General features: G+C 36.9%; 1 protein-coding gene across 8 annotated transcripts in view; it reads left to right on the top strand.

Annotated features, from left to right (window-relative positions):
• The window catches only part of TUT7 (terminal uridylyl transferase 7), a 33,421-nt gene extending 12,790 nt beyond the window's left edge, over positions 1–20,631 (top strand). For 2 of the 8 annotated variants that reach the window (XM_082337176.1, XM_082337171.1), the window contains 20 exons: positions 617–743; positions 1,494–1,613; positions 2,554–2,685; positions 3,416–3,596; positions 3,964–5,105; positions 5,231–5,381; positions 6,089–6,175; positions 7,044–7,144; positions 7,661–7,718; positions 8,435–8,538; positions 9,540–9,629; positions 9,719–9,832; positions 9,941–10,018; positions 10,658–10,835; positions 11,550–11,597; positions 11,718–11,809; positions 12,293–12,408; positions 15,956–16,281; positions 18,214–18,290; positions 18,466–20,630. In XM_082337176.1, coding sequence (XP_082193302.1) covers positions 617–743; positions 1,494–1,613; positions 2,554–2,685; positions 3,416–3,596; positions 3,964–5,105; positions 5,231–5,381; positions 6,089–6,175; positions 7,044–7,144; positions 7,661–7,718; positions 8,435–8,538; positions 9,540–9,629; positions 9,719–9,832; positions 9,941–10,018; positions 10,658–10,835; positions 11,550–11,597; positions 11,718–11,809; positions 12,293–12,408; positions 15,956–16,281; positions 18,214–18,290; positions 18,466–18,660 — 3,517 coding nt within the window. In that variant the 3' untranslated portion in view covers positions 18,661–20,630. Of the gene's footprint in view, positions 1–616; positions 744–1,493; positions 1,614–2,553; positions 2,686–3,415; positions 3,597–3,963; positions 5,106–5,230; positions 5,382–6,088; positions 6,176–7,043; positions 7,145–7,660; positions 7,719–8,434; positions 8,539–9,539; positions 9,630–9,718; positions 9,833–9,940; positions 10,019–10,657; positions 10,836–11,431; positions 11,526–11,549; positions 11,598–11,717; positions 11,810–12,292; positions 12,409–15,955; positions 16,282–18,213; positions 18,291–18,465 lie in introns of those variants that run through there. The other 6 variants (XM_082337175.1, XM_082337173.1, XM_082337177.1 and 3 more) reach the window with 6 other exon arrangements.
• Positions 20,632–22,335: the final 1,704 nt, after the last annotated feature.

The raw sequence follows: 22,335 nt of genomic DNA, 5'->3' as shown, positions 1-22,335 counted from the left end.
CAGAAACTTTCCTTCCTTATAGGTAATGTAGATACCATATTAAATTATAGATTTTTATAAGGGCAAGATCAGCTTGCTTAGCTTCACTAGTATTTTGAGAACAAGTGAAAGACATTTTATTTTGCCCATTTAATGGATATCACTTAAGATTCATGAAACATTCTATAAACAGCTACTGATATGGGAATATTACCAGTTGTTTGCTGCTACCTTGATCTTTCACTGTTTGAAAATGTTTCTTGTGCTGTGGAAACAGCATAGAAACTGTTTTCTGATGGGTGTGGTATGGGACAATGTTTTTGATTCATGAATGAAATTCGTACTGTAATTTTTTTTAGTTCAGTGAATTAATATCATTAGAAACAGATACTCAAATTTGAATTGTATTTGAAAACACTTTTAGAGAAAATTATAATGTGTATGTTTTCAACCTAACCATAAATCAAATTGGTTTTCCATGCTTCGTTTATTGCAGATACGGTGTCTCTGTGAGGCTTTTAAGTCTTTCCTTACAGCCTTCTGCTACACTGTTTTGTGAGATGTCACCTGACTTATGGCTGTTCTCACAAAACCTCCAAGATCTTTTACTTTGGTTTTTTTTGTTTGTTTGTTTTAGTGGCCTTATTTGTAAAGTGAGTGCAGGGAATGAGAATGCTTGTCTGACAACAAAACTTTTGGCTACACTTGGAAAACTGGAACCTACTGTAGTACCTTTAGTGATTGCCTTCAGGTACTGGGCAAAGGTAAGAGTCATTTGTATTCCCCCATCTGTGAATAAATATTGAATGAACATTGATATTATGCTGGTAAGACTGTAGGTATGGTTTAGAAAACAGTTGTTAAAACTGTCTTTAGAAAAAGAGTTGGCAAAAGGATATTTAATTTTTTTATAAATCGTAAATTTTATAAACGATATAACTATCATTTTTGTGTTATGTTCCACTAAATTTCAAAAGTGGAATTTTAAGCTTCAGCCAGTAGCATGCAGACTGTAAGTATCCTGCTCTGTTACCAAGCAAGTCAGAGGAATGTGTATGAAATGGATTACCAGTTTTCTCGTAAACATAATCCATCATGAAAAAGAATGAAAGAAAAAGCTGCTTGTTTCCATATGTACATGAAAACTTTCTTGTGAATTAAAATAACTTGTTCCAAAACTTGTGTGCCTTCAATTAAAATATGATTAAGAAAAACATTGAAAAACTTTTGGCTTTTACTATATGTATGTAAAATGAGTCATCATTTTTCCAAATGTGCTGCATGCTGTCTGTTTTGCCAGTCTGCATCCTATGGTTCTTACACTGAAAATATTACCGTAATAACATGACTCCAGTAAATATGCAGGCCTTGAGAACAAAGTCTGTCTCACAAGAGGTCAAAGATGTCTGAGTTTCTTCCAGTATTTAATGTGACAGACTTCTGAACAGTAATTAAAAGAATATTTTTCACAGTATCACTTGAAACTTTAATGACTGCACAATTTATTTTTACAGTTGTGCTGTGTTGATCGTCCTGAAGAGGGAGGCTTGTCACCTTATGTGTTCACTTTAATGGTTATTTTCTTTCTACAACAGAGGAAGGAGCCTTTTCTACCTGTCTATTTGGGATCATGGGTATGTGTATTAATACACTGAAGAGTATGAATGAGAGGACCAATCACTTCTGGTGGTGTGTAAGCTGTCAGCTTCTTGCTGTTCTGAGCAAGCCATAAACCAGCCATTTCTGCAGGAATTCAGAAAGAATGTGAATTCAGACAGACTACTCCTAACCTTTGTATACTTGGCTGTAAGGGTGCAATTCACAATCCTAGTCATTGAATTAAGTGCTCTGTTGCCCCTTTTGTGAATAAGGAGAGCTGGGCATTGAATAATGCTCTTCATAACAGCCTAGTTACTCACTTCTTCAGCCTTTGTTCCAGCCTCTTGAGAACTCTGAATTTACATAGCTACATCCCAAAACAATGTCTTGGATTTTGACACCTAGTTCTTCAAAATGTAGACCACAGTTGGGGAGCACACTGGTGTGATATCTGCCCGTGGGATCAGACTAGGGGTTTAGAAGCTGAAATGCGTCTTAATATCAGGAGTTGTATTATGAACACAAATCCAGAATCCAATTCTCCAGGACACCATTCAGGTGTTATATTCATGGTACGCATTTTTGTTCTTGTTTAGTGTGCATGTTCGAGTTTCCACAACCAATTACATGGGCCTTGCAGTTAACACATTCCCAAAGCCTCTCCACTCTTTGCACTGAATGAGAGAAACGTCCTACAGTGTATGGCCATATAATTAAAAAATAAATATTTATGCTTGTGTAATGTGCAAAGACAAGTTTCTATGACATGGATACCCTTCCAAAAGCACTGAACTCTTGAGAGCTTTTTGTAGAGCAGTATAGGGAGAAGAGGGAAGCAGATTGGGGCGTATTCTAGGCCTGGAACAGCTATTTTTAAACTTTGTTCTGTTTTAATTTGACTTACTACCATGGCAGAGGGAAGATTTAAAGTTCACATGATGTTTAGCAGTATGTTTCTTTTTCTGTTTCCTTTAGATTGGAGGATTCTCATTAAACAAATTAAGTAATTTTCATCTGAAAGAAGTCGAGAATGATGCTGTGGTTTGGGAGCATAACCCCACTGATGATTCTGATTTGCCACAAGAAACTTCCCCTAGAAAGGGCAAGGTCTGAACCATTTAATTTACTTCTATAGTAGTCTAGCAGTCATTGCTGTTCTCGAAAAAAGAACCATCTTCTATTTTTGTTTTATGTTGCAAAACCACGAGCTGAACTAAGATTGCATGACTGCTTGATACCATGCTTACCTCTTGGTGCTAAGAAGCTAGCAGGAAACTAGGTGTTATTTCAAACTCTTTAATAAGACCCCAGGGTTTAATCTGTCAGGGGAGAATAGAGTTTATAGAATTAAAGCAATTTTATCTCAGAGTTAGGTTAAGCAGTTGAAAAGTATTTCCTCTTAGCTTTGAACTATTCTTACAAGTTAGTTATTTTGTAACAACTTTGCAAGAAACAGTATCACTATATGATTGCATGTTATGACAGTTGACAATACAGCTTGGGCTTTGCTAAAAAAACAGGCTCTATAATCCAATCTGTCCAATTAGATTAGATGTGATATTTTCTTGCAAACTTATAAATTATGGCATAAACACTTAAGTAATTGTTATTAATCACGGATGCTATTCTTTACCATTGCTGCAGTCTTCCATGTTGAAGTTTTATGATCTGAGTTTATACTATCTCTTCCAATTTTTAACTGCAGTTTTTATTGCAATTGCAGGAGTACAGAAGCAACTATAAATTTTGTAATATTACATTACAAATTAAATGCAAGTATAACAGCTAAACACCTGTGCATTGAATATTATTTAAGATTTTCTTCTGTGATTGACAGGTTCCCTTAGTATTTGGTTCAGGACAGCAGTGTTCAGCACCTGCTGGTCAGCTCTGGGTAGAACTGCTTCGTTTCTATGCCTTGGAGTTCAATATGGCTGACTTGGTTATTAGCATACGACTCAAAGAAACAGTGTCTCGTGAATCAAAGGACTGGCCTAAAAAGCGCATTGCTGTGGAAGGTATATATATCAACACTCCAAAGACTGTTACTTTAATTTTCTAGGGTACTGTCTTGGCTATTGACATTGTGTGTAATAACTTAGAATTTTTCAATATTTGACTGTGATTTCCAATAATACAGTAGAATACATTTTGAAAAAAACTCAATTGAAGTAATATTTCTCTTGGGTATTTTTTCCAATGTTATCAGAAGTAATTAAGTGGACTTAAAAATTGTCTTCAGCACAATTTATAGATCTTATGTCCCTACACAATGTTTTAGAGTAACTAACAGTAGCATATTCAAATTTTGTAAGGATATAAGTGTATTCTTTTTCAAAAAAAAGTTAACTCCTACACTGCTGGCTCACTTCTTCTTTCTACTAGACCCATATTCAGTCAAAAGGAATGTGGCAAGAACTCTGAACAGCCAGCTAGTGTATGAGTATATTCTACACTGCCTGAGAGCAACTTACAAGTATTTTGCCTTGCCTCACAAAAAAAGTGCAAAATTGAGCAAAAAATCCTCTCCAAATGCCAGTGAAGAGAAATCACAAATACTGGACGATAGGAAAGATGCTATAAAGCATGAAAATTCTGAGTTGCAAAACTTGGATGGTAGAACAAACACATCCGTAGTGGAAGATCGCGTAACAGAGACTACAGGTACGCCCCAGGCACATAGAATTGATCCTTCAAAACTGTGTGATGGCTCAGAAAGCGTCACAGAAGAAGAAATGGCTGATGATATAAGTCATTTGGGAATTGCCCACGAAGATTCAGATTGTATAATCGAGGAAGTTATTTCTGGAGATAATGAGGATTTTAAACCAAGTTGTGAAGAGACAGAGAGTGGAAATGAAGAAGAGGAGGAGGAAGAGGAAGAACATGAACAACAAAAAAGGAGATGGAATAATATCTTGACTACTGAGCAGGGAATAGATGAAGACAGTGATAGTGGAGATCTCCCTGTTACAGTGAATGAACACGATATAGACACATGTAGTACTTCAGACTTAGAAGGTTTTCAAAATGCTGCACTTACAGAGAGTGATGAGTTTGGCTTAGAGTGCAGTGGTATAATGGATGACAAGATTGACATTGATGAGGAGAGCACTGAAGGTACTGATGAACTGGATGAATCCCCCCAAAAATTCGTATGTTCAGCACAGAGTCAAATATCCCAAATTATTAACTCGGATGATGAGGAGGAAGAGGAGGAAGAACCAAGTCATCTAAACCAGAGAGAGAGCGGTGTTATCCTAAGAGCTGGAGATGAACTAGATAACAGATACACTGGATCTGGAGACGACGATGCACTGTCAGAGGAAGAAGATGATTTTTCCATCCCCAATAAATATGAGGACAAACATTTTGAAGAAAATGTGGATGGAACTCTGAGGATCAATTTGAGTCAAGAGGATCTCACTGAGAAGGGGAGCCTTTTTGAAGAGAACACAGCAATAGAACAGTGTTTAGAATTTGAACTCTTTTATGAGTTCAGTAAACCAGCTTTTACAAAGGGCAAGGTAAGCAAGCTGTATCAGAACATAAACATATTGCTTATGTTCTATTATCAGTTATATGAAAGTGTTGCTCAAATTCATTAAAGCATTGTAGTTTTTAAAACCAATCTTGCTTTCTGTTCATGCAGTCTCCTACAGTAGTATGTAGCTTGTGCAAACGGGATGGTCATTTAAAGAAGGATTGTCCAGAAGACTTCAAGAAAATTGAGCTTGACCCACTGCCGGCGCTGACACCCAAATTTTCAGTTATTCTAGATCAAGTTTGTGTCCAGTGTTACCGTAAGTGTGTTTTTTTTTTTTTTTTTTCTTTGAATATTGTTGTGTGGTAGTAAAAGATTTGCAAAAAATAGTGAAATAACCACAGGCTAGTGGTGTTATAAAGGCGGCTGGTTTCTTTGCTACACTGCATCCAATTGTCTTACATAGAATTCTGAGATTTGTAAGGGCTTTAATAGGACCACTGAGTAGTTTGTATCTAGAAAAATACAAAATGTTTAGGTTTATCTTCCACACACTGGCTCTCTGATTACTCATTTAGGCATCTTAATATAATTTCCAAGAGTTTAATTTTGGGTGGGTTTTTGACGGATGCTTTTACATTTCTATCTACTTTGAATTTCATTACTGTACCTTAACTTGGGGTTTTTAGTAAACAAAGACTTCTAGAAAAAACAGAGACAAAGTACTGTTTTGTAACACTTCTCCACTTTTGTTCTTTTCAGAGTGACCCAACTTTCCTCCTTTCTCTTTCGCCATTTCTGACCAGACAAAATGCATTATTTGTCTAATTAATGTTTTTCTTTGAACAGGTATTTCTCTTCTACTTCATCCTTGCTTTCTTTCCTTCACATGTGAATCTTCTCTTGCTTTTTCTCTCCCCCCCTGCTGTAAACCCCTCACTTTTTTTCATTTGAATCTTTGCTGTTGACTCTTTCTACAGATCAGTTTGCCTGACTTGTTGTCTCTCTTCCTCCCTGCCCCCCCAGATGATTTTGCTCCAAATAATGTAGAGGATCAGGCTCGGGAACATATCAGACAGAACTTGGAAAACTTCATTCGACAGGATTTCCCAGGTAATTAGGCAGTTCTAGCTTTATATTTATACTTCGGTGTGTTTGTATTTTGAGTGTTTTCCAAGAAAACATATCAGCATAATAAACTCTTTAGTTCTGAACATTTAACCTGTATTGTTGCTCAGTATTGCTACACTTCATTACATTAATTTCTGTTTTAAGTCTTTAAGGCTTTGGTTTAAGTCTCTTGATTTAGTCATATATGCAACACATTAGTAGGAAGGAACAATGGCAAGTTAAGGAGAAAACAATCAAAGCAGTAGTGGAACAGTTTTATAATAGTTATTTTAGCCTCATTCACTAGCCAAACTTCTTGTTGCATCTGCTCTTACAAACAACATGCTTTTTTTGTAGTCTTCCCTAGTGAAACTTATTGGTTTTGGAATAATTTAAAATACAGGCACAACGTTTGACCTATCCGCAGAACTTAGCTATCTGATTTTTTGGGTTTTTTTTGTTTCTGGAGTTCTTACCTGCTACATGTGGACTTCAGTTCATAGTCTTTTAAAATTAGCAAAACATTTTTTTGGCTGGAGCCTGGTATGTGGACAGATGAGGCCCTTATCCTGAAAATCTCTGTAGAGAGCAGTCTTACATATTTTGTCAGATTTCAGCTCAGACCTGAATGCTGATGACTTAATTATTGGAAAACCTAACTAGTTTCTGGATCTGTCAGGGCTGCTCATTTGAGCCAATAAAAGTAGAGATTCTTTCCTCATCAGCAAAGTTGGTAAGAAAATAAGTTTTGATGTACCATAGAAAGATAGTAATGTTTTCATGCATGCATTAAAAGACATGGAGTGGTTTGAAGCTACACACAATTTGAGATTTTGCATCGATACGTTATAACCTATCATATCTCTTACAGGAACCAAGCTGAATTTGTTTGGCTCCTCAAAAAATGGCTTTGGCTTCAGACAAAGTGACCTTGATATCTGTATGACAATGGATGGGCTAGAAACTGCTGAGGTATTTTGAAAATATATTTTTTTAATAAATGCAAAATTTTACGGTTATGTTGTGCATATAGTGGAACAAATTTATTATTTTCTAAAAGCTTTTCAGATTAGAAGAAAACACAAATCGGTGCCACAAAGGCAGATTATTTTAGGGGATTTTGCTGTTGGTCTAGGCATGAGTTTAAGAACTATTCTCAGTAGTCAGTTTTCTTCTGAATTCTGTGCTACCATTACTTCTAGCATTAGCTATGCAAATAAATAACGTGATTTGTAGCATAAACAACTAGAATGGGAGACAGTGGGAAAAGACATCAATCCCCTTTCGTGCTTAATATAAACTTTTTATAAGCCTATGTTAAGATACTATCTAGTGTTGATTTTACAAGTGCTATTTTGAAATAATTTCTGGTATTCATGTAATTCTATATAATAGGAAACTCTCAATTATACAGCTTTAAGCTTAATGGCAAGTAATAAAAGGTTTGCCGAAAATCACAACTTTCAACTTTTTGTCTTAATGTCTCAGGGACTTGATTGCATCAGAATCATTGAAGATTTAGCAAAAGTTCTCAAGAAACAGTCAGGTAACTTTCTTGAAATTTAAAATAAGTGGTTCTGTTTATGTGACTTCAGTTGCTGTAGTGAGAACGTTCTGGGGCACTGCACGTGAAAACCATTAAGATAAAACTATATTGAAAAGCTTAATGTTAGTAAGAGTGAGGTTATATGTTATGAACATTTGGATTTATTTTTGTTTGCATATGTAGGTCTATGAGGTTATAATGTTATAGGACCACATCTGAATTGGACAAATAGTATATTTATAACCTACATGCACAGTAACAAACCGTAAGTTAAAGCTGGAGGCTTCGAGTTAGTGGTTACATTGTATTTGTATGTTCAGTGACTAATAAGTTAATAGTAAAAAGTGGGCTGATACAAGTTTTTAATGGGAGTTCTGTTCTTTATACAAGAAATCATTTTATAGTGCTTTTTTTAGTGTACCTCACATTAATATAATTGGAGTAAACTATCAATGATCTCTTAAGCTTATTTTTCTGTAACATTTAGACTGATCTTTTTTTTATTGGGTGGCTAAATGCATAAATATTATATTTAGCAGATTCATCATGTTTGACAAATGCCTAAAATCAATATTAAAATACAACGGAAATACAATTTTGGTATCAACTAAGATTTTATTTTGCAGCCTTTTACTACAGTTTGAAGTTATTTGTAGAGCATTTGATACTGTTACGACTGTATTGCTGTCATTCAGTAATTAAACATGTCATCCTAGGTTTACGAAATGTCTTGCCTATAACAACTGCTAAAGTCCCAATTGTCAAATTTTTCCATGTCAGAAGTGGTCTTGAAGTAGACATCAGCTTATATAATACTCTGGTAAGGTTATCTCCTTTTTTTATTTTTTTTTAACAGAAGAATGTGGGTCTGCTTCTTGAGATTGAAATGATTGTTTTGTTGAGGTTCAGTGATCATCTGTTTCCAATTACCTATTGCAGTTCTCGATTTCCAAACCTTTTTTTTTTTTAATTTGACTATGAGTGGAGTCAGTTGCCCACTTGCAACTTCAGAGTTGTCACTTTTCTAAGAAAATACATTAGTTCTTCTTCAGTAATAGTAAGAAATAGTGGGTTAGGTGTTTAAGTCTTTCTGTAAATGAGAGAGACAAAATAATAGAACTATACATTTCCTACACCCCACTTCCCATCATGGCTCTTGCTTAGCCTTGAGACCTGGAACACTGGTTTTGAACCCAGCTTGCCTGAATTGGAACATGTGTTAGAATTTACAAAAAAACACAAGTTCTTGGCCAAATATTTTAAACACAAGTTTTGGGGTTTTTTTTTTCAATTTCTCTGAATTTCAAAAGCCGGTCCCTTGAAACATCAAAGAAAAGTAAGTTTTAGAGCCAAGTATTAAACTTTCTGACGTTTTTGTATGAGCTCAAGGGGAGTCTTGAGGAAGATACCTCAACCACTAAATAAGTCTGAAATTTTTCTTCTGGAAGTTATGCGTCCCTATGGGTCAGTTGATAGCTTTCACATTTCTGGGCTCAAATCTCTTAGTTCATGAACTTACCTTCTACCAAATACTTTGAATGCAGTAGTAGATTAATGCTTCCCTTTCTGAAGTACTGTTCTGTGAATGCCGCTTTGTACCACTTCTGTGCAGATCAAGGATGTTGATCAGCTTCTTAACAGATTAGGTGATAACCTCACTGTTGAATGCTTCCTCTCTCAATATACATTTTACTACACAGGGCTTCACATGTGCATTTCTTGAGCACACAACTTAGAGTTTTTGGTTTTTTGTGTTTTCAGCTTATTCCTTCATTTCTTCAGAGCTCCTGTATTTTTTGTATGACTTTCTTATTTTTATAGGCCTTGCATAACACAAGACTCCTGTCATCATATGCAGCCATTGATCCTAGGGTAAAATATCTGTGTTACACAATGAAAGTCTTTACGAAGGTAAGTATATATCAGACATTCTAGAAGCAGTAGTGCCTGCAGCAAGAGGTGATAACCATAAAAGATAAAAATTGTGTTTCTTTTTCTAGATATGTGACATTGGAGATGCATCTCGAGGTAGCCTTTCTTCTTATGCATATACTCTTATGGTGCTTTATTTTCTTCAACAGAGAAAACCACCTGTCATCCCTGTTCTTCAAGAGGTACAGTATATCAAGAAAGAAACGAGTATCTGTACACAGTATTGACCAGAAGAATGTCAGTGCTGAATCTGAAGGGCTCTTCTAATGAGTTTAATATTATGCTTTCAGATCTACAAAGAACCAAAAAAGCCTGAAATTTTAGTTGATGGCTGGAACGTTTATTTCTTTGATAAGATAGAGGAGTTGGTGAGTAAATCAGAAAGGTTAATTTGAAATGGTGTTACCTGTAGCTTTGCAAATGAAAAGGAATTCTTTTTCAAGAAACATTGTCCTCAAATATGGTGGTTGAATACAGAAATGAAAGTGGAGTAGCTATTGCTTTGAAAATCCCAATCCCATGCTGTAAAGCTTTAAGAACGTTGTTAGTTGTAGTTCATCTGTGGAAAAGAAAAATCTGCAAAATCTGAAAAAACAACTAAAAAAATATTTTAAGGTGTTACTGATGATTAATTGCTCTGTGTGTCACATTACTGGGTGGAGATAACTCCTACAAATACCAGCTGCATATCTAGTCATAGCTGGTTAATCCTGTTGAATAATTTTGTATTAAACAGGTACATAAAGTGAATTAATAAATTCTTTTTTATAACAGGCAAAACCTAATGCTAGAAGTTTTATTAATTCTCCACTTATGTTGTTAAAATTTTTAAAAATACTTTAAAATAAATATTGGATTATTAATACCAATTATGAAAGGAAGGATTATGGTGTAACTCAATTGTGTTTCTTTATAAAATAAGACTTACATTGTTTGAGTTTCCAACTTATGAAAATTATTCTGCTTAATGTAAGTACTGGAAGTAAAAACATTTCTGTCATTTTCAGTCAGTTGTTTGGCCAGACTGTGGTAAAAACACTGAATCTGTTGGGCAACTGTGGCTGGGACTTCTCCGTTTCTACACAGAAGAATTTGATTTTAAAGAGCATGTCATCTGCATTAGGAGAAAAAATCTGCTTACAACTTTCAAGAAGCAGTGGACCTCCAAATACATTGTAATTGAAGGTAAAAGCACATGAATTACATGAATATGTAGAATTTCTTTAATGCCCACATGAAAAATTCGGTCTTTCCATAAGGCTTATTTGTTTTTCTGTTACTAGATTTTAAGTTGTTATTTGCTCATGTTTTGAAATCATCACAAAATTCCCATTGAGTTTCAGTAGTGCTCAAAATTATTCTTAGTTGTTTTTTTTCTCTTCTGAAAAGAAGCTGCAAAGCAGACCTCACACTTTTCATGATAACAGTAACTGACAGAAAAATAGATTTAACCAAGGCCTTTGGAAAAGAAATTAGCTGTAGTGCAGTGGAGGTTTTCTCACAAATACTAAGTTTAGCTGAGTCTATATTTACATGACCGATTTAAGCCTCTGGTTACACTGTTAAGTAATACCATGGTGTCTATCAAGAAAATGCAGTGACATGCTTTAGAACTGTTCCCTAAACCACTTTCTGGCCCATATGACTTCCATGGAAAGAATTTCTACTCTCTCACCTGCACATTCAACTTATGCTTTTATAATACTTAAGCCAGTTCAGAGCTGGATGGCTGTGATCCTTTGTCCATGGAGTTAATACCTTTTCAATAAATTTTCAAACAGTTCAATTTCAGTGTATTAATTCTGCATCGGGAATAGCTGCCTTGGGTTGTTCATGTGTATGTATACATTGCTGATCTTGTCCTGGACTTGAGTAATGCCTGTAATGCTTTTTGTACAGACCCCTTTGATTTGAACCACAACCTTGGAGCTGGATTGTCAAGAAAAAGTAAGTCTCCTGTTAAAAAATCAGGGTACAAAGTGAAGATCTTGTCTTGGATCTTATTTTACTGGCTTGTTTGATGATGTTTTCTCTTTTTTTTTTTTTTTTTTTTCTTTTCTTCCCCAGTGACAAATTTTATAATGAAGGCTTTTATCAATGGCAGAAGGGTATTTGGTACCCCTGTAAAAATATTTCCTAAAGAATATCCATCAAAAATGGTAAGTTGCTTCTAAGAGCAGTATGTGCATGCTCTTCGGTGTGTAACATACCACTTGCAGGAGTATGGTTACGCTCTCTTTAAGCTCTTCTCTCTTAAATTTCAACAGTACTCTTAAAATCTTGAGAGTTATTACTGAGTACTGTTTCCATGTTGTTTGCATTTAAAATGTGTTGGCATGCAGAATACTAATCAAGTCAAAGCTTCATTGTACAGGCTTACATATTTTAGTCCCTATCAAAACCAGCTTACCATTTCTTAAAACTGCCGTTTTAAAAAAGAGCTTGCAGACCTGGTGGTCAGCAGACTGCCTGTAAAGAAGAGGCCAGTGGCCAGTTAACCTCATCAGGTGTTTCAGGAGTTCAGCTACACACACAAGGTTTATTCTTCTCTGTGACTCTTTAACTGCTGTTTAACACTTGCTTATCCGTTTTGATTCCGAAGTGTATGGATTTTCATTTTAAATGCATGATTTCTTCCTCAGGAGTACTTTTTTGATCCAGAGGTACTAACGGAAGGAGAATTGGCACCAAATGATAGATGCTGCAGAATTTGTGGTAAAATTGGCCATTTCATGAAAGATTGTCCCATGAGAAGAAAGTGAGTATATTTTTGACATCTGTGTGGAACATTTCCTTAGGTTTGTTTAGAAGACAGATTAGGATAGTAGTGCTAAAGCAAAACTTGTACATGCCGCAGATTATTTCCTTTACTGTTGAAATGAAAATGTATCAATACCAGTTTTGGCAATGGTGGATGGTGGTGGTTTTTTGGTTTTTGTTTTTTTTTTTTTTTTTAAATTTTTGGTCTGTGAGTAACTACTGAACTTTTGCCAGCATCATCTGTAGTGTTTTTTTAACAGAATCTTTTCATAGAAGGCTGCAAAAAACTACTTAGCTTAAGGTAGTAATGCTGACTCTGCACTTCATTATGTAGGAAAGCAGTAGTCAAAGAGAATCTAAATGTAGAGCTGAATAGCTGTGTGCTGTGAAAAGCATTCACGAAAGCATTTTATATCTTTTCGTGTAATAGCTTCTACTTCTAGAATCCTGCTGCTCCCAGCAAGACACATTTTTGTCATGTTTGCAGAATCATGCAATTCATGTCAAAAAGCAAGGCAAGAATGTCACAGCATTCTTTTTCTTAAGCACACACATATTAGACCAATGTCCTGGTTTACATCCAAGAGAAAGTTGCCTGATCCTGAGTAACCAGATGTCCAAAATTCAGCAACTACCTTCTTGTAACAAATGAATGCTGAACTGATCTTCCTGCTCTTCATATTATGAACTGTCTAAACTTAAAACTGACCAACAGATTTTTTTTCCTAGTTAAGACAAAGCTCTTTAAAGACTTCATGTCTATAAAATAGCGAAAACCAGCAAATAAAATGTCAAGAGGATGAAATCTTGAAAGCCTTTGTGCCCACTTGTAAGGTGAATGGAAAAATCTAACCTTTGTTTAGAGTCTGTCTATGTTAAAAGCTATAGTTAAAAATCACCTGCACTTTTAGGTAAGTGGATAAAAAGCTACTTAGATCAGATTTGGGTGAAGTAGCCTTTCTGCTACACAACAGAGAACTGTGAACTTACACTGTTGAGACTGTTAATTTTGGAATGTATGCAACTTCAGCAAATGCAAGTACAGTAGCTGATGATAATTTGAAAATCAAGAAAGCTGAAGGTGGTGTGAAAATCTACTCAATGTCTAAACTGCTGTCTCAGATGCAATGGATTTTTAATCTTGTATTCTGGAGTGAAACCCCAGTTCATTGCACATACACAGCTATGTTCTATACAACATTAGAGCAAAAGTCAACGGGATTTTTCATCTAAGAACATAAATGCCTTATGGGGTAAGACAACTGACACATCCGAGCCCTCTGTCCAGCCATTGCAATAGGAGATGCTGTCTGTGGAGGGCACACTAGTTGGCTGTTTTCTGTAATCTCTCTCATGCATTCCCCCAGCATTTGCAGTTGCTGTGTAAGAGATGTTAGAGCACATACCTGCCCTGGTCTGGTGGTACTCATCTGTGTACTGGAGTTGTTTATCATGGAATAGTTTGGGTGGCAAGGGATCTTTAAAGGTCATCTAGTCCAACCCCTGCAATAAGCAGGGACACCTTCAGCTGCTCAGAGCCCCATCCAACCTGACCTTGAATGTTTCCAGGGATGGGGCATCTACCGCCTCTCTGGGCAACCTGTTCCAGGGTTTCACCACCCTCATTGTAAAAAATTTCGTCCTTATATCTAGTCTGAATCTACCCTCTTTTAGTTTAAAACCATTACCCCTCGTCCTATCGCACCAGGCCCTGCTAAAAAGTTTGTCCCCATCTCTCTTACAAGCCCCCTTTAAGTACTGAAAGGCTGCAATAAGGTCTCCCTGCAGCCTTCTCTTCTCCAGGCTGAATAACCCCAACTCTCTCAGCCTTTCTTCATAGGAGAGGTGCTCCAGCCCCTTGATCTTCTTTGTGGCCCTCCTCTGGACCTGCTCCAACAGGTCCATGTCCTTCTTATGTTGGGGGCCTCAGAGCCGGACACAGCGCTCCAGGTGGGGTCTCACGAGAGCAGAGTAGAGGGGCAGAATCACCTCCATCACCCTGCTGGCCACGCTGCTTTTGATGCAGCCCAGGATACGGTTGGCTTTCTGGGCTGTGAGCACACATTGCCAGATCATACTTCATTTTTCATCCATCAGTACCCCCAGGTCCCTTTCCTTTTCCATAGAGCTGCTCTCAATCCACTCATCACCCAGCCTGTATCAGTGTTTTTGAGATTGCCCCGACCCAGGTGGGGGCCTTGCACTTGGCCTTGTTGAACTTCATGAGGTTCACATGGGCCCACTTCTTTAGCCTGTCCAGGTCCCTCTGGATGGTATTAACTGCACCACTCAGCTTGGTGTCGTCCACAAACTTGCTGAGGGTGCACTCAATCCCACTGTCCATGTCCCCAGCAAAGATGTTAAATAATACTGGTCCCAGTACGGACCCCCGAGGGACACCACTTGTCACTGGTCTCCACACAGACATTGAGCCGTTGACCACAACTCTTTGAGTGCGATCATTCAGCCACTTCCTTATCCACTGAGTGATCCACCCATCAAATCCATGTCTCTCCATTTTAGAGACAAGGATGTTGTGCAGGACTGTATCAAATGCTACACACCAGTCCAGGTAGATTATGTCAGTCGCTCTTCCCTTGCAATGCAGTAACCCCTTCCCAATGCAGTAACCCTGTCGCAGGTGGCCATCAAATTTGTCAGGCATGATTTGCCCTTAGTGAAGCCATGTTGGCTGTCACCGATCACCTCTCTGTTTTCGATGCGCCGTAGTGTAGTTTCCAGGAGGATCTGCTCCATGATCTTGCCGGGCAGAGGTGAGACTGACTGGCCTGTAGTTCCCCAGGTCTTCCTTTTTTCTCTTTAAAAAAAGAGAAGCTCACCTTGAAGCTCGTCTGCCATTCTCTTGTAAATTCATCCAGTTTTGTGACGTATTTTCAAGTTGCTTGCCATTAGCACTGCATCTGACTGACAGAAGGAGCCTAGTATCATCTGTGGACTTGGAGGTTTCACTGACGTCTACTTCTCTAGGTCATGTATAAAGAAGTTAGATAAAACCAGTCCGGCAGTGGTAGCTGTTTCCCCACTGCTAGATCTTTAAGTCATGTAGAATGTTAAAAGCTTCTCCCAGTAGAAGAGACTTTTAGAGATACTGTGAATATACAGAGTTTCAGAAGGAAGTGATATTCCTGATTGAATTGTCCAAGAAGAAAAAAAATAGAACTATAGGCCTATTTTTTATACTTTGTTAGCATTTTGCTCAGTGTTTCTTTTTTTCCACTGTCTTTGAAACTCCACCACCCAGATTTTCTGCTGTGTTTGTATTTTTTGAGACATAATTATTAGAATTTAGGGCTGTATTGTGATCTAATTGTAAAGTTAAAGTATTAAATATAGGTTAGATCAGTGTAGCACTCTTTGGTGGACAGGGACATTAACCCTTTATGTAACCCACTGAAGAAATACATGAAATACATCTATTGTCTGTAGACAGCACTTGGTTTTGTGGTTCGGTGGTTTTTTTTTTCCCTTCCTCTGCTTATGTATGTAAGGCCTATGAACTCTGCAGCATTTTTCTGCTCCTGCAGGCTAAGACGGCGTCGTGATTACGAGGATATCAGAAACCAGAGGTACACAGAAAGCAAGGAAAAAAGAAGCAAAGAGGACAAAGAAACTCAGAATAAAACAACAGAGAAGGACAGCTCAATCAAGGAGGGAAAGTTGCACCTATGTACACCTCAGAAGAGGAAACTAGCAAGGGTAATAGTGGAAATGGGAAGAGAAAAGACTCCCAGGCAATCTGCAGAGAAGTGGAAGCGCCTGGAAGACAGAGACTTAAGAGAAAAACGTTGTTTTATCTGTGGAAGAGAAGGCCATATTAAAAAGGAATGCCCACATTATAAAGGAGCTGCAGGTATGAAACTGATCAAGCTGAGTAGTTTATTTTAAATAGAGCTCATGTTTTTTGGTATTTTTAACAGGGTTGACTAATGGGTAAGGTTTTTGCTTTGAATGGCATCACATAAATGCTATCTTTTTTTTTTTAAATGTAGTCACATTTAGTCAGTTTTCCCATAATCCTCACCTACCTTTTAGAACTTTGCCGTATCCCAAGAGATTTGACATGGTTTGTCTTAGCAGGTAAGATGCTTTTAATAGAAAGCCTATTAATAGTTATTAATAATTAATAATAAAATTTAATAGAAAGCCTAATATGTTGAAATTGCTTCCATTGTCCTTACTATATAAGAGTTTGCTGACGTTTCAGATTACAGCTTCTCTTTCAGTACATCATAATTGGAACAAAAGCTAGTCTTCTAGCTCTTCACATCACCTAAACCATAATTATTCCATAAAGACCCTGAAGTCACTGTGAAAGTGTACAGATTGCTCAGGTAGAATGTTGCGAATGAAATAAAGAATGTTCCTGCCAACTCAGCAGTTGGAGGGATACAGCAATCTGTCTTAATTTTTCACAGAGTCAGTTTGCAACTTTGGCCTAGAAAAGAAAAAAACATAACCTACAAAAATGCCCACAAATCCAGATCCTGACTGATAGACCTGAACATAATAACGAAATACTTGCTTACTAGTAGCTAAATCATCTTTCAGATAAGACAGATCTTTCATAATCTGTGTTGTAAAGGAAAATCATTCTAAGATAAAAATGAGACTCCTTAAGACAGCGAATGGTTCTTTTAGTTAGCTTGCAAAGGAACACAGTATTATTGTTTCCCTGTAAGTAAACTTAGGAGCAGTTAAATTCATGCTGGAAAAATATGCTCTACAGATTACTCTTGATTACCTCTTAAAGCAACAAATAGGAATCCTTTGTATAAACATAATTTCAAACCAGCTCTTATCTACTAGCAAAAATGTTCTGTCTGGCTTAGTTCAGGAGCCTCTTCTTAATCAGATATAACTGGTGGGAGAGGGCATAAGACTGTGCTAACAAAGTACTGGAAGCAGGAGGAAAATGATGCAAATATATTCAGCAATTTCAAGGTACTTAGAAGTGTTCTTAGTTTGACAGACCACTAGAAGTGTTGGTTGGACAGAAAAGATGTTTAAAAATTGAAGCCACATTTTATTCACCTTTATACACCTTTTGAAGGTGTACGTCAAGTCTAAATTTAACTTTTTAGCTTCTTTATCTTTGACCATGTCTCACTGAGCTCTCATTGTCTACCGTTCCATTTGCCATGATACTGAGTTTGCCAAGGTGAAGGGGAGTATGCCTGGCTCTTTTGTAGTCAGTGACATTGGTGTATTTCATAACATTCATTGTAGGAGAACTATCCTGAGGCTGTACAGTACATAAGTCTAAAATCATGAATTCTGGAGTAGGAGTTTTTTTCTATTATCTGTATTTTGGGAATTACTACATTTGAATTTGAAGAGAATTGCTGTAGGTTGGGCTTTGTCTTTTTTTGCTTGCTTAGCAAGCAAGTGTTCTTTCTAGGTAAATAGAGGACTGTGAACAACTGGACGTAAGAGATCAGACTTCGTTCTTTGCTCAGCTGCAAACGTTGTGTGAGACTGTGGACAATTCACTTAACACCATATCTGCATTCACTTTCTGAAGCTCCTGTCTCCCTGTGATTCTAGAGGAGGATACAGAGCTTAATTTATTGAAGGTTTCCTAACTGAGATGCTTAACTAGAGATGCATCTCACCTTATTGTGCCAGTTTTCCATGTTATAAAACTGAGGAAGGTAACAATGTTGTATCTTCTACATACTATGAAGGTAGATTGCAAATGTTCTGGTGTTTTTATATCTTACAATATGTGAAATGGAAGATAGTTTCAAATTAGTAAATCTTTGTTATATTTTGATCTTTTCAGGTGGTTCAAAACCAGAAGTGTTGTGTGGATCCCCTTCTTTACCCAGCACTGCCAAACATGCTGGTAGACTAAATCAGGTAAACACCAAGTGTCCCTTTTCTTAGCTCTTTTTCTCTTTAAATGTTCTAAAGTCCATATAAAGTAACTAAAAATAGGTTTACTTAAACTTTCAAGGAGAACCTTTTTTTTGTTTATTGTGGAATGCCGTAATTCAATTTTGTTGGTTCATCAATGTGTATATGTTGTTTATAGGGAGTGCTTATACATGAAGAAAAGAAGAAACAGAAAGGAAAAGTATTTTTGAGTCCCCAGTCAGGTTTGTATATCTTCATTTCAATTCAGAAATTCTTCATAAAAGCATGTATTTTTAACTTGCTTTCCCCGTCAGTCCTTATGGGAACTCTGCCTAATTTGCTGAACACAGCACCAGTCTGGACAGGTTGCTAGATAATTCTGAAGTGAAGCCCTGGTTTTTTTACTGGAAAAGTGTGCATTTTTTTCAGTTTTATTTTGTAAGCAGAACTTAGGCGTGTCAGTTCTGTGCATTTTTTCTTTAACTCTGGTAGATTTATTTCGCAGAAGGATATGGTGGGTTTTTATCAATCTCTATTCCTCTCCTGTTTTGGCATACATGGGGTTCTGTGTTTCTTCAGGGATGACATGTGGAGCGCTTTCTTGTGAGGCTTTCTCACAGTAATTGTCTAAACTTCCACATGATCAGCTAACTTAGGAGAGACTATCAAAGTACCTCCTTGGTCTGAGCTGCCAAAATGCAAGGAAGTTAAAATCGAACTTAAAAGTAGCAGTCAGATGATAATATAAAGGCCTTTATGTACTCTTTCTGGATCAGAGATGTTTTGTGTTCAATGCATCGTTACAAATGCAGCTTCCTTACAGTAATTTCACACACTTATTTACAGGTACAATGAAGAAGCAACTGCTTTTTTTAAATACTTTGAGTTTCTAGTGCAACTCTGCAAACCTTTTAGCAGCTGGATTTTTTTCAATAAAATATATAAATCTCTTCCGGGGCACCTGAAGGGGGACCTAAATAGTCTTTTCAAACTTTGGAAAACTAAACTGCAATTAAGTATCTCAAATTAAATTCTCAGTTTTGTTGGGAAGACACAGTATTTTCTGTTTTCACTGCAAGGCTTTTTCAAATATAAGTTCGGGGATTTTAAACACAAAGTGATTTGTCATTAGGTGTTTAGTTGAAAAAAAATGCTAGTTTTCAATTTTGTATTTTAATATTTCCTACCGTCCTCCAGCAGGTAATGATCTAAAGTTGATCTGTGTGTGCTTTCACTATAGTGTGACTTAACAGTAATTTTCTCGAGATTGTTTCAGTTGTTTTATGTCTTTTTTTCTTTTTTAAACCTTTAAAGTGTGATGCTTTCTTCCTCCCATCTTAGGCAGCCTTTCCAATAAATACATGACTCAGGGAAAAGCCTCACAGAAGAGGACCCAACAAGAATCATGAGGGATATTAAGCACTATTAAATTGCAATACAGGCCCTTCATTCATTTAAAAATTTTTCTTTGGCTAAAGCATCTGGATTCACAGGACAGCAGCACAGACAACCTTCAACTTAAGTTTAATGAAATATGGGTGTTTTATTTTTAGATTGCTAGTACAAGCAACTGTGGATTTTAATATGGACCCCTGCTCTTAAATAGATTGTTTGAGCATTTTAATAGAAAGCCATGATGTTTTGTATTTGTTTACTAGGTAAATCACATAGAAAGGGGCAGGTACTAAAAATGGACCGTTTTAAAGGTTTTGTTGTTCCACCTGACCATTTTAAAATGCACTAAAATTGTGTGCAAGCCAAATACATTATATTTTCTTCAAAAATTGATCTTTTTGAAGGAGCAAATAATATTTATTAATGTTGATTGTTTACTGAATCCTTGTGTAAAAGTGTTCTACATGTTTGTAGACTGCTACATTATTTTTCCTGTAGAGAACTGAAAACATAGACAGTAGTAAACATATGTTAAACAATCTCTGGACAAGCAGTGCCATTGAGATTTCTCGGGTTTTTTTTCTGTTCTGTGATTGTATGGGAGTTCATTTGCTGCTGTGCTTGTGTACAAGAAGAGAGAAAGACTAAGAAACAGGTCAGTCCTGTTTGATGCTGCTAAGAATCTTTTTCAAGGCCTTGGGGATACAAACAAAAATGCTTTAAAGAATAGAGGTATTATATTTGGCAACTAGGGAAAACACATGTCCATTTTTATAAAATATGAAGGGGATCCTTGTACCAGCCAAGAATTTAATTAGTAGTATGAACTTGAGCTTTACTTGAAGTCCTTCCAGAGCTGGTAATGTACTGTCTTATCTTGTTCAGGAAAGAATTAGTTACATGGTAAAATTGAAACCACTGTTATTTATGACTTTGAAATAAATTAAAAAAAAAAAAAAAAATTTAAAAAATCAGACTTATGTTTCTGTATTTCTTCTTTGGTTGTAGTTTTCAGTATTCCTGACTTAAATGTAGAATTAATGATAAGTTATTAAATTATCTGGTTTTAGAAATATCATGTTTAATTTTTTTCCTTACCTATCTATTTTTATTAAAGTTAAAAGCTAAAATTGCCAAAGTGGTCTTAGGGAACTGGGATCCTAACTCCTGTTTTGGTTTTCATCCATCTGTAGCCAGCTTTCTGTAAACTTCTAGATGTGCAACTTTCACAAAAAATTTCTTTTGTATTCTTTCCTCGGTATATTTTTCAAGCAAAATATTAGCCAGCAACAAACAGAAAATAATTCCAACTTTGTCTTCATCGTATGAAATTGTCAGTTTTTCCCTCAAAAATAAGTTTATTCTTATAGTTTTTCATTCATATCCCCCAAAAAAAGAAAGGCTCACATGCCTTCTGTATGCCTTATTTAGCCTTCTATTCAGAGTTACTTCCAGTTTTACTGATGGGGATGAAATTTGTAAGCCTCTAAGGGACTATGGCATGATCTCAAAGATAGAAGTTATTTTAAAAAAAAAAAAAAAATCAGATTTATGCATACTCGCCCTCTTCTGTTTGTGATACTTTGTCGTTTAGTGGTGAAGTTTTCAACTGCGAAATTTCTAAACTCACATCTGAATGAAAACTCATTCTGCAGGTGCAGCAGTCTTCTCACTTTGAAGCTGCTGCTTGCTTATGCAAGTACATATTCAATATAGTTATTTATCTCGTAGCCCTAAAATAAAGCCCCCAAACTTGGGTTATATATTACAAGCATTAAACCAGTGACTAATAAATCCTTCGTTTGCTTAAAGAGTAGTTAAAGAGCACAGTCATAACTTACGGAATGCTACATGACACAGAATAAACACAGTTGAGGAGGCATACGTATCTGCTGGATTAATTTGTAAAATTTAGTAAATGCACTGAAAATTAAAATTGAATAAAAGAAAGTTCTTCATAACCATTCTCGATATCCAAGATCCTGCTTGCCTTAGGGGAGCGTGTTCTCAGGGGAAGCAACTTTCCAGGTACGGCGAAAAACTCTGAAAGGAGACGCTACATTAATAAAAAGCTTCTGGAAAAAGAACAGCATCAGAACTAATAGTAATAAACTAGAATTCATGCATGGTAGGCCGTGAATGACGAAGAAGGCATTAGTTGCACGCACCCGTGAGCTTCCCCCCGTGCGCGAGCGCGTTCCTGACCCCAGCCGCAGGCCGACAGCGCGTTACGCTGTGTTTTAGTTGAGGGTGCGCGCCCAAGCCGCGCAGATTGCGTGAGAAAGACACGTTTTGTGTAGCTAAAGAAAATGCGACTTTTTCTTTTATACACTTTGTATTTGAGGTAGAAGTACTGTGCCTCATTAAGGACTAGCGGCATAATTATGTATCTAAAAAAGGAAAACATCCGCACGTTTACTGTCGTGCTGTTCAGAACAGCTGAGCCCAGGAGGAGGGACCAAAGCAGAGGTGGCGATGAGGCGCGGAAGCGTTGCTTGTGCTCGGACTTTGTAAATACGGGTTTAGAGCATTATCTGGCCCCGTCCCGTCTGGCAGAGCCGTCGTTCAGTGCAAGGCGGCGGGGTCGGTGCCCCTGGGCGCGGGCCGTCGGCCTTTCCCGGGAGCACCCACCCCTCCGAAGGGGACCAAGGCT

The sequence above is a fragment of the Platalea leucorodia genome (genome assembly GCF_965183815.1).
Source record: "Platalea leucorodia genome assembly, chromosome: Z".
Classification (NCBI taxonomy): Eukaryota; Metazoa; Chordata; class Aves; order Pelecaniformes; family Threskiornithidae; genus Platalea; species Platalea leucorodia.
This window is presented reverse-complemented; position numbering and strand designations above follow the sequence as displayed.